General features: G+C 48.2%; 1 protein-coding gene across 6 annotated transcripts in view; it reads right to left on the reverse strand.

The window, feature by feature from the left end:
- SRGAP3 (SLIT-ROBO Rho GTPase activating protein 3) overlaps positions 1-12,625 on the reverse strand; it is a 369,413-nt gene that overhangs the window by 17,810 nt on the left and 338,978 nt on the right. For 5 of the 6 annotated variants that reach the window (XM_059663445.1, XM_059663444.1, XM_059663443.1 and 2 more), the window contains 4 exons: positions 10,869-11,003; positions 8,000-8,105; positions 7,575-7,802; positions 4,577-4,656 (listed from right to left, as the gene is read on the reverse strand). In XM_059663445.1, the coding sequence (XP_059519428.1) occupies positions 4,577-4,656; positions 7,575-7,802; positions 8,000-8,105; positions 10,869-11,003 (549 nt within the window). Of the gene's footprint in view, positions 1-4,576; positions 4,657-7,574; positions 7,803-7,999; positions 8,106-10,868; positions 11,004-12,625 lie in introns of those variants that run through there. The other variant, XR_009448505.1, reaches the window with a different exon arrangement.

Raw genomic sequence — 12,625 nt, forward strand, 5'->3', positions numbered from 1 at the left:
AGAGGCAGGGAGCGCGGATCCAGGTGGCCCGGGCCGCGCCATCGAGAACCGCAGACAAGGCGCGCCCCCGGGAGCTGCCCGCTCCGGCTAGGGCTCCGCGGGTTTCCCAGAACTCTTTAAGGCAAGCATGTCAAACTCTTGGTCCGCGGCCCGCATGGCATGCCTTGTTTATTTGGCCCATGTTAGCCTTCTGAGCTTGACACGCTTGCTTTCAGGTTTCCTCAAAGCTGATCATTTTACACTGAACAGCATCCCCCAAAACCCATACGTGGAAGCCCTAACCCGCAATGTGATTTTTTGGAGATGGGGCCTTTGGGAGGTAACTGAGATTAAATAAGATCAAAAGGGTGGGGCCCTTATCGCATAGAACTGGTGTCCCTCTAAAAGGAAGAGGCATCAGAGATTTCTCTCTCTCCACATGCAGCTGTCTACCAGCCAGGAGAGACTTCCCCAGAGGCCAACCCTGATGGCATCTTGACCTTGAACTTCTACAGCCTCCGGAATACTGAGGGAATAATTTATGTTGGTTAAGCTCCCTGGTCTGTGATATTCTGTTATGGCAGCCGGAGCTGACTAACCCGTTCATCCATGGACTTAATGTTGAGGGAGGGAGAATTCTTACTGGGGCCATAGCCCCAGCACATCTCTGCACATACGTATTTACCGGTCAAACATTTACTCTTCTCTGGACAGTGACAGGCTGGGACTGGGTTAAACAATGAGGATATGGCTCTTTTGCTAGAAGCACTCCTACTACCCAGCTCTGTCACCTGTTGTCTGGAACTCAGGGAAGTTACTTAACCTCTGTACCCCTCAGCTGCCTTATCTGTAAGGGGGGTTAGGAGGATTAAAAGGTAATGCACGAAAGACAACATAGCACAGACATACATTAGATATTCAGTTGATAATGGCTCTCATGATTATGATTATTATTACTAATGAATTTAGCCTATGGGGTAGGTCTAAATAAGAAATCTAAGCTACCAATAGTTTGAGTGGTTTGCCTACAACCATACAGCTGATGATGTCTGGGGAGGAGACTGTCTAGGGAGCAGGAAAGTTATGCCTATGACTGGTTTAACCTATACTATAGTTTATACCCTAAGAAATGTCCACACTTGGTAGAAAACTGTATATAGGTATTAATGTATTTATATTTTAAAACAAGCACAAAAATGTTTAACATTATACAAATATGTGTAGGTATATTAATCCTAATAGAACAAGAGTAACAAAAGTGACCCTTGCTCTCTCTAGCCTGCAGATACTTTCCCTATGCTTAGCATCCATGGGTCTCCATATCTGCTCCATTCCTGGTAGATTATCTGTATCTGTTCTTCCAGCCATCTACCTGTCCTCCATGGAGGAAAGGCCAGAACACCTGGTTTTGCTGCTTTTTAGCTGTGTGACCTTTGGCAACTTATTTCTCCTTTCTAAGCCTCAGTTTCCTCATCTGTAGAATGGGAATGAATAATAATAGTACCTATACCTTCTAGGGTTGTTATGAGGATTAAATGAGCTACCATACATGAAGTACTTGCAATAGTGTGCGCATATGATAAACTCATATGAGAGTTAGTTGTTGTCACTAGAGCTGATGTACTTTCAAGGGCTAAGGCAGTATGGAAAGTCAAAGAGCAGAGGGAGCAAACCCCTTTGTTCATCCCCCCACTGATCCCCACCATACGCGTGTACTCGGGCTCTCTGTAAGCAGCTGGCCCCGGATGACTATTGGTGATCCCATGAGACACAGAAGTCTTTGGAAGCCACAATCCTCAGTGCCTGGGGCAGCCTTCTGTGGGGAGCGGGTGTTGGACAGTTAAGTCAGCTTTTCCCAGCTGGCTCCCTGACAAATGTCTTTAAGTGCCTTCCTAACACAACTGATGCAGAATGACAGCACAGCTAAATGGGTCAAATACCTCGGATCCTGACTCAGAGTCATCTTCTCGGAAAATTGGGGAGATCTCCGTCCTCCTCTGCCTCTTTGACTCTTCTCTGAGCCAGCCACATGCTAGCACTGCCTGCAGCCCAGCTACAGAGAGCAGAAAGGCCAGAGGGTCTAAGGCAGGAGCTGAACCCAGCTGGCAGTGCTCTGGGCGTTCACCCCAGGGTGTCCTCTGAGCCAGCTGATTCAGCTGATAAAGAAGCTGGCCTGAGCAGAGGTTAGCTCCTGTTAGGAGCAGCACATAGGAGCCCCTTGGGTAGCTGGGGTAGTCTGGTGCTGGGGGGTGGGGGTGGGAAGGCGGGGGAGGAATGGAAAATGTAAGAGAAAGAAAAGAAGAAAATGGGAGGAGCCGAGCTGAGCCCCAGCTGAGCGTGAACACGTGTACAGATGTCATTATGTAAGTGTGTGTGGTGGGAACAGCAATAGCAGCTACCAGTTATTAAGAAAGCCATTATTTGGGTCTATATTACCGAAATAAAGTATGTTATTCTCCCTTGCACCATTCTCCCACACACCCCTCACCAAACTTAGTGAATTCTCTCATCTTCCCCAGTTAGGAAATAGAACCACCTTGCTCACTGGCTCAGGCCAAAGCCTTGCAGTTGCTCTTGAGAGTCCCACATCTCACCCATCAGCAGCCCCTTGCAGCTATCCCCTGAGTCTGACCAGTCTCACCACCTCCCCTGCCACTGTTGTCCCTCTACCTGCCTTCCTGGCTTTCATTCTTGCGTGGGGAGCCATTTCTCCCCACAGCAGCCAGACGTGGAGAGCATTATGCAAAGTGAAACAAGCCAGCCAGAGAAAGACAAGTACCATATTATTTCACTTATATATGGAATCTAATGAACAAAGTAAACTAACAAACAAAATGGAGACAGATGCCTAGATACAGAGAACAGCTGTCAGAGGGGAGAGGGTTGGGAGCTAGATGAAAAAGGTGAAGGGATTAAGCAAAGGAAAAAAAGAAAGACTCATGGACATAGGCAACCATATGGTGATTGCCAGGGTGAAGAGGGGAGGGGAGAGTGAGAAGAAGGAAAAGGGGATAAATGGTGTTGGAAGGAGAATAGACTTGGGGTGGTAAACACACAATACCTGAAACCTGTATAATTTTATTAATCAATGTCAGCCCAATGAATTCAATTAAAAATCATAAATCAGATCATGAAACTCTCTTGTTCAAATCCCTCGGAAGGCTTCCCTTTGTGCTTGGAACAAAACCCAAATGTCCCACAATAGAAACACAAGGTCAGTAAGAGAAACGCTAAATAGTGATTTATAAAAAAGCAAAACTCTCTCAGGGAGGCAGGAGGGCTGTGCTTGGTCTATAGTGGCTGTGCTATGACTCTCACAGGCACTCTGCACTTGTTTTTGCATGGGTCTCTGTTGGAGACCAGGTGTAAGCTGACATGGTCCTTGCACCTGAAGGGGCTAGCAAGGCTGGAACCCTTACCCACAGTTTTCCCAGACTTGTTTGAATGGCGGTTATCAGTAGAATAAGAGCAACCTTTGTAGAATGAGAACAGCCTTTCATGGCTTACCAAGAAGTCTGTAACTATTTACTGAGATTTGCTGTACCGAGAATTTGTCCTTCTGCTCTATCTCTCCCTTAGAGATTAAGAGGAACAAAGAATACATTCCTCTTGACAGACCTCCTATTCAGTGTCTTGTGTATAAAAAGCATTGTGTGGTTAATAAACTTACTGCAGTTCCTCGATTGAGCTGTAGTCCTCCCGATCCCGCTCTCCTGTCTTTCTTTCTTTTCTCAATTCCCACCTCCCTACCTCAGCCCGGTTCAACCTGTCAGGCTGGCCCTGACAGGTCTCTTCCTCCATTAACAAAAAGTTAAAATTATATTTACAACTGTATTGGCATAAAGATAAATGTAGTCAGGCTGGACCATATTCATATTTTTCTTCTTTAAAAGAAATTGGAACATTTTCAAGTATTGTGGGCCCAGGACACTGTGCCTGCTGTGCCTAATGGACGTGTGGCCCTGGGCCTGTATCATCCACATTGCTTATCTGCACAGTCCAGGCTCCCGCGAGACTAACCTGACGCTCTTCTCCTTGTCTAGAATGGTGGAAGGGCCTGGTGAGCCGTCAGAAGCCAGGCTGGCCTCTCCCTCCTTCCCTCCACTTCCCTGGGCCGGCCCTGTTAGGCTTTGTATTCAGGCACCCACTGCTCTGGGGGCGCAGTTGCAGTCTGGCATTATCACTCTGCGTTGTGGGGAGCTGCTCCCAACCTGTCAGGTGATGAGGCTGCAGGTCCCAGTGATCCATGTCTCGTTCATCGATATGCCCCGAGTCCCAGCACAGCTGGGCACAGAACAGATCCCTGGTTGGGGAGGAACCGAGGGACAAAGCATGCTTCCTACTTAGGAAACTCTTGTCACTTAGGATTTGCACTTGGATCAACAAGGACACAGAGAGGGACGAGGCAGCCAGGTAGGAATGTGATCCACGGAATGCATAAGCCTCCGAGGTCTTTCCGAGTCCCCATCTATTCTGGGGACGACGTGCTGACTTGCAAAGCGGGAGGCGTTCTGTGGCCGGCCCAGCGTTGAGCAGTCCTGGGCCAGCACGAGAGGCCCCGGGTGGGTTCCTTGGTCCCAGATTTCCCTCCACTCACCTTCATCACTGGTGTGAGGTTCAGTGCCATTGTCATGGTCAACTTCATCAATGGTCCCTGGCTCACTGTGTGGGCTATCACTGCAAAGAAACATGGAAAGGGGACTCGTTGGGAGGCTCTTTACCCTCACGCTGCCCTGAGCCTCCCTCAGGCACCAGCCCAGTCCACCTCCGGGCCTTGACCAGATCAGGCCCAGGCCCACTCAGTCCCTTCTTTTCCATCTGACCACCCATGGACCTTCCATCCTAAGAGAAAACCACTTCAGCCTCCTGGTCGGGAAGCTTCCCTGTATAATCTTCCCCAGATGACGCAGCCCTGGAATTGGTTGGGCTGTTTTCTTGGTAAAGGTTGTCAATACCAAGGTGTTCTGTAAGATCCAGGAGGCAGTGGCAAAACCCTGGCTTTTCTCCTTAGAACCACCACAGAGTAGAAAGGACTTTTGGAAGTACTGGGACTCATTCATTTAGCCCTGCTCCCTGTCTTATGCGAGAAGTGACACACCCAGCAAGGTGGGGTGACGCTCACAAGCAGGGGTCCTCAGTGCTGCCTTAGGATGCTGTGTGCAAAAGCCCAGACCAGCCCCGGTGGTGTGAGCAGGCCAGCACCCATGATGGGCAGGCTGACAGAGGGAATCCAGGCCGGTCAAACTTAGTCCTTAACGCACTGGCATAATTTCACCAGCTGCTTCCCTCTCTCAAGATTAAGCCAAGGTTCATTCACGCAGCTGGTCAGTCAGTTGTTGTTTTTTACTGAGCCATTGATTGAGTCCTAATATATGCCTGACACTGTGCTAGGTACAAGGGATGCATTGATGGGTCAGATGGACACAGACCCACCCTCATGGGCCAGGAAATAAAACTGCAAATGGAAATGCTTTATGTAGGAACAAATGAACAGAGACAAGAACAGCAGAGGGGACCTATATAGGGTGGTCAGGGAAGGCTTCTCAGAGTAGGTGACATTTGCAATACCATTTAAAGGAATATAGATTTTATTAGGAAAAACTCTCTGTTGCCTCCTGGATAAGGCCCAGACTCTGCACAAGGCTTAAGACCTCTCCTAACTCAGCCCCTGCTGTCCCACAGAGGGTCCTCCCTCACCACCTCCTGGTCATGGGAAACACTGTGGAAACACAGAGCTGCTTTCAATGTTATTGAATGTTCCGTGTTTAGAGCATTCTTTTTCTGCTCCTCACCTGGCTGCCTGTAGGTCTGCAGGTCTCAGTTAAGTCCCTGTCTCCTTCAGGAGGCATTTCCTGACCTCCCTACATTGGCTCAGGGGACCCTACTTCTGGAACTGCCTATTCCCTCCTCCACCAGAGCTGCCTGCATCAGGGGTTAATCCTGTTTAGGGCACATTCCTCCCCGTCCTCCACCCCCCTTCCCAGGGCCTGAGCCAGGACATATGTTCAGTAACCATTTGTTGAATCAGTGAATGTTGTCCACTGTGATGAGACCCTCAGTCAAATGCCCCTTTGGGGATTTGAAAATTCTCCAAAATTACCATGTAATTGACAGTTTTCCTTTCTCATGGGATGCGAATGAGATTAAGAAAAGTGTGGTGATTGCATATTGTTCTTTGATAAGCACAGTACGATCTTTTTAAAGACCCTTCCCAGACCACTAATTATTTATATATATATATATATATATATATATATATATATATATATATATATATATATATATATATATATATATTGCAACAAGAACAGAGAACTGGTAATGGTACAAAAACTTGAAAAGCTTCTCTGTCCAAAAAGTCTGCTTGCTGGTTCTTCAATGTATCTATAACAGAGCAGGGACAGACTTGCTCCTGGGGCCTCGCAGGAGATTAGAGAGCTACGATTAGACAATACCAGGGCCCGTCTTTCTGTGCAGGGAAGTGTAATGGGGAAATGGGCTGGAACAGCTCCCTTCTTTGAAGCAGTTGCCCAAATATGCCTTCAGAACTAAAGCGATTCAAGAATCCAGGAATGCTTTGACAATCAAAAGACAAATTCCTGCAGGCACCTGGCTCAGAGCAGTGCAGGCAATGCTAAATATATAGCTGTGTATTGTCCTGGGTTGGGGATAAAGAAAGAGTGCCAACCCTTTGACTGGTCTCTGTCAGACAGTGTTCTGAATCTCCTGTCTTTTCCACATTAAAAATAAATTTTTTGTCTTACCACATTTAAGGTCTCAGCCTGGGGAAGGTAGTTGGCCCCTGATTTTGATAAGATTCTGACATATTTCTCCCCTGACCCAGTGTAAGTGCCCAACAAGCAACTCTTGACCTGGTGTGGAGCTCTCAAAGACTGGATTCACTTTGCTGGAAAAGAGACCTCCTGGTGAACGGGGACAATGGCAGGGAGTGTCACTCTCTCAGTTCGTGAGTTTGAGGTGGAGATTATCCACTTCCCTGCTGCCTGAGATGGACTTACAACTCACCTGGCCAAGGACAGCATTGGATCTGTTAACCAATGTGATTAGTTCACCAGACTCAAGCCCCAGCAAGGAGACATCACTCTTGGGCTTGTGTTGGAACATTTGGGAAGGAGGAGCTCTTTTTCCACTAGGGAAGCTGAGAGAATGGGCTCTAAATCTGGAGTTACCGGTGACTTCTTGAAACCACCAGGAAAAAGGCTGCCTGAGAATGAGGCCAACATGGAAGAAAAAGGAGCCACAGGCTGAGGGTGGCAGGACCGAGTCCTGATGATAACAGTCAAACCCCTGGATCTAGCTATACCTGACGCCATGATCCAGACCTTTTAAGTTAACCAATACATCCCATTTAGTTTAAACCACTTTGAGTTCTATTCCTGTCCCTTATAAATCAATAGAGTCTGGACTGATGCATCTATCTCATGTCAGGCTGCTGTGAAGCTGAGATGAGGTTAAGCAGTAAGAAAATTAAAGGGTTTCTTACTGTTCCCGTTCAACATTAACAACAGAAACAACATGATAATAATAGTATTAAGAGGAATGGGATAATAATATGAAGAGGAATGGAATCTTACCAATACTCTTCCCCTCCAGCCATGCATTTTTCATACACGGGTCCTTCTAGCTCCCGGGGGCTGGGAAAGATGGCTTCATGATGGATGATGATGGTTTTGATGACTTCGTTGACGTGTGCCTGGCAGGATACAGGGTCCTGCCCATCAGGAATGTGCATGAGGGTGGGCCCGAAGCAGATGGCCAGGTTGTAGGGATCCATCATGTTCTCGTCACTGTACTGCGAGAGGCTGTAAGAGAGGAGGCACCCACAGGTCACCTGGGAAAGGCGAAGCCTCCCCCTGTAATTTCTTTCTCTTGAAGGCTCCACTCAAATCTGGGAAGGTTCCATGTTCTAAGAACAGCTGTACCTGCAAAGGTCTCAGGACCCCCTGAGTCAAAAAGGGGCGTGCCCCCCTCACCCCCCACCCCCGGCTGGACAACTCACTGGTTGAGGAAAGCGAAGAGATATCTCATGACCACGATGACCACGCGGGGAAGGGTGATGAGGATTTGTTGGATCTGGTGCACCCTCTCAGCTGGGCTCTCCAGTTCTGCAACATAAAGGGGCTTTCAGGTTGTCCGTCATCCTCAGAGAGCCAAGCAGTCAACATTTGCGAGTCCCACCTCCTAGATCAGTTCAGGGGAGCCCTTTCTACTCAGTTCTGGGGACTGAAATGTGACCCTGGCCTGGCCAATCATATTCTCCTGGCCCCTGGGTAGGTCTACGGAGGGGTACACGACCTAATTAGAACCAGTAGCAATTGATCCTTGGGGCTTTGGGCTGGAGGAACCTAGAGAGAGGCACTCTCTTGAAACTGGGCCGAGGGAAGCGTGAAGCAGCTGAGGGACCCCAGGGAAGAAGACCCTGCCTGAAAGTGAAGACAGCATGGAGACAAGGGGACAGATTCCTGCTGATGCCAAGTGAAATGTGCATCCAGCGGTGCCTAACTTTCAGGAACGTGAGCCAAGACATTCCCTTTGAAGGATTAAGCCAGTATAAGTTGAGTTTCTGTCGCCTGTAACCCACGAGTCCTGATGAATACAGATAGCCCATGTTTCATTAAACTCTTTATAAACACCAGCTACAACATAAGATGGCACATAGTAGGTATTCAGGAAATGTGTTGAATAAATAACCGTCTCTCAAACTATATATTGGCCAAAGGGCCTGGCAGGTGCTTGGGATCTCGTCTCTGACCTCTGTTTTCAGGTCAATCTTAGGAGACAGACACTGGTATTTTTATCAGTCAGGCCAGGGATGGGAGCAGCAAATTGGGCTTGATAAGGAGAGAAAAGTGCTTTTCGGACTTTGCCTTGTGGAAAGGGAAAGCTGGCATTCAGGAGAGTGAGCTGCTGAAGCTCTGATGTTCATCTGCAAGGCTCATACACAGATCCATGTCAGTTTCTTTTTCAGAAAACACTTTTTTTCCCCTCATATAGCTCCTCCCTCCCGCCTCCACATCTGTCAACATGCTTCTTCTAAAACACTACTTCTGTTTCTCCTCTGCATCCAAGGCTCTTTATGATGGGGCTTCAACCAACCTTGCATGACCCATCTCCTAGTCACTGCCCCTTCGAAAAGTAACTGAGGATGATTTAAAGCTACGCTTCTCAAATAAGTAGTGTACCTCTAGGGGAATTTACAAATATATGAGGCATTCTTTGAGGTTGTCAGAGACTGGAGGGTGCTACCGGCATTTGGGATTCAGGGGCAAGGTGCTAAGTGTCCTGAGTGTAGGTAACACACAAGGTACTGCTCTACCCTCACTGCCAACAGTTCCCCATTGAGAAACTCTGTGCCAGGCCACTTTATCCACCATCTCCCTCTCACAAAGGACCTGCCTGTCCCTGGGCCTTTGCACACACTGTTGGTCTCTCTTCCCTGTCAGGCACACTGCAGACTACCAAGGTCTGGCTCCAGGGAGCCTCGCCGAAGCCTTCCCACAAAATTAAGGCCCTTGTACCTTTACTGATCCGCTGCTGCTCCACATCCTCAGCTTCTAGTCATTGTGCCCTAGTATCACCTCCACTATTATTTATTAATTTTTTTCTTAAAAATATTTATTTAAAAAGGAGACTTGACCTCACTCTATAAGTGAGAAACCAGGATCATTTACCATAATTAGAAGGTAACATAAAAATAGATATAATGTAAGGAAAGCAATATTACTAAGTTATATGTAGACATGGTTCTCTACAAAAGTTCCTGAGACTAAATTCTGTCTCCCTGTGTAGAAGGGAGATTGACCCATGAGGTCTTCTCCTTGATGTCAATAATCACAGGGTTTGGGAAGAAACTAAGAAGGGACATTCTTTCTCACTGTGTGATTACGGGTATGATCCAACTTATCCAATGCCAGGAGCTTGTTCCGGAGGTCAACGACCTTGTCTGCTGAGGGCCTTGCTCGGGAACTGGAAACACTGGCTGAGCAAGGGACACAGGGCTCAGACAAGGTGGGACCTTGGTGGCCTGGAATTTCTAAGAGCTGAATTGGAGCTTGAAGTGGGTCTGGAAAGATGAGGAGCAAGTAGTGTGGAGGGCAGGGGGCGGTGAAGAGGGTCCTTACACAAGGCAGCTGTCATCACCTCCTAGGACACATGCTTGGCTGCAAATCTCTCTCAGAGCACTGTGAGAAGCATCCCCAATGGGCTAATTTTCTATTGATCATATTAAAGAGTTTATTCCAAAATACTAAAATTCCCATATTCTAATATTAAAAGTTTTAAAAAAAATATTCCCAAAAAGTTGCCTTGGGCTTTGGCATCTTGCAGTGAAGGCGCCTTTACTTCAAGCTCCTGGACAGGACTCCTCACTTCATCCACAGACATATCAGTCAAGGAGGACTCTGATGGCTAGTGAGTCAGAGGAAGATGCTAGTCAACTTACTTTCAGCACTTCCCTTGTTCGATATATTGCTGACCTGAACTCCCAAACCCTCCATGGCTCTCCATTTCCCAAAGGGAAAATCTCTGGAATCCTTGCAAGGCATTCAAGGTCTTCCCCCTCTTGCTCCATTGCACCCTTCCAGCCTCTTGCACCCTGCATATCACTCTCAGCTAAGATCTGGATACTAAGTCTTCCTCTCATCTCTTCTGAGCTCCTTCCATACCCAGGGGTGTACCATGCCCACGAACTCTTGCATTATAGTCCACCTTGTTATTTCTACAACTAGGTTTTAAGATCCATGAGGATAAGAGCCATACTGCTTCTTTCACAGTGTCCCCCCTGTGTGCCTAACACAGTGATGAGCCCATAGTGCAATCTCAATAAAGATTTCTCAAGAAAATGATCATCCCACCTGGGAAATACTTACTAATAGTAGATATCAAATCTTGAAACCTTTCCTTAGGAAAGAGTGGGTTTTCCAGTCCTCGGAAATACAGTTTTAAAACACCAGCGACGGAATTGATATCTCGTTCATTTTGATCATCCACAAGGGGGTCTTCACCTGTGAGGAAACAGGGGCGATGATAAGGAGGCAGGGACCATGCAGATGGCAGAAGAGAGGATCCAGGCCAGCCTGAACTGGAGCAGGCAGATGGGACCTCCTCAACACAGCAAGTTTAGAGTTCCCCCTGCAACTGATTCTGTAAATGTTCAAACCTAGAGGAATGTTGTAAAATTGAAATAATGACCACCCACCACCCTTCACTTACACTCACTTTGCCATATCGACTTTCTCTCCACTGGGCTGCCCAGTTTACACTCCTACTAGCAACCCAGGAGAATGCTTCTTTTTCCCCCAGCCTTGCCCATGGAAAGATGTCAACCTTCTGAGTTTTTGCCAATTGGACAGGGCAAATAATCTCTCAGGAGAGCAGCACTTTCCAGTGTAATCAGGGGCTGCTGAGCTAGTTCACACCAGGAACTGCTGAGCTACAAGGGCTTCTGTGGGGGAGGTGAGAGGAAGCAGGAGCAAGCTGCCACCTCTGGAAGGGGCTGCGAGAGGTATGCACAATGGTGTCTGGCCCGCCGCCCAGGACAGCCCAGGGCGCTCTAGGACTGGCAAGCCATGAGGAGGAGAACTGGAAACTCATCCTTGGCTCTCTTTTCCCTGCCTCCGTAGGAAGAGGATGCGTCTCACCGCAGGGCCTCTGCGAGCCCCAACGTGCTGTAGTGCAATTCCGAGAACGCCCCCCTTCCTTCCTGGACTGGGGCTGTGGCATATAGAGCACGAGCCAGGGCCGCCTCCCTCCTGCCCTCTTGGCTGAGCACCCTTGTGCAGTGCCCAACCTGCATGACCGAATGTGGCAGCCAGGACACTGCTGCTCCTTCCACAGGTCGAGCGCTCAGATGTCCCCACGGGAAGAGCGCTCAGAATGCTCCCCACAAGACTTTCTCATGGGGAAGGAAGAGAAAAAGCATGAAACAATCACTGCCTGTGCTGATGTAGCACATTCGCACACGTGATCTCTAATCCTCAAGCAGCATTGCAGGGCCCCAGGGGGGCGTGGTTCCAACACCACCATTCTATCCTGGGAGAAAGCTGAGGCCCCAGCAAGTGAAACAACTTGCCCACCCTCATGAAGTCAAAACCAGACACTAGCCTCTCCCAGACCTCGTACTGCTTGGGAGATAGCCCTTCTTCCACCTTTTCAATTCTGCCTGCCTCCCTCCCTCCCTTCCTTCTACTCCCTCCCCTCCCTTCCCCTCCCTTCCTCCTTCCCTTCCTTCTATCCTCTCCCGGCTCCCTTTCCTCCCTCTTTCCTTCCCTCCCTCCCTCCCTCCCTCCTTCCCTCCCTCCCTTCCTTTCTTCTCTCCATTCTTCCCTCCCTCCTTCCTCTATAGTAGAATCCCAACCTTTTTCTTTCTTTCAAGAAAACAGTTCCTATGAATATTGAACATATAGAACAAAACTGTCTTAATTGAATAGGGGGAGAGGTCCAAGCCTATCTCTTCAGTCTCCCTCTCCCAGTAGCAGCCCTTGGGCCCCCTGAAGGACCACACGCATTCTAAAACTCTGCACTATATTAAGCTGTTTCCTTATATTTACCACACATTGCTCCTGTGTTTTCATGATGCGCAAGTGAGCTCACATGTCTCCATATTAGCTCCCCTTGTTAAGCATGA

Source organism: Myotis daubentonii, chromosome 14, assembly GCF_963259705.1.
Source record: "Myotis daubentonii chromosome 14, mMyoDau2.1, whole genome shotgun sequence".
NCBI lineage: Eukaryota > Metazoa > Chordata > Mammalia > Chiroptera > Vespertilionidae > Myotis > Myotis daubentonii.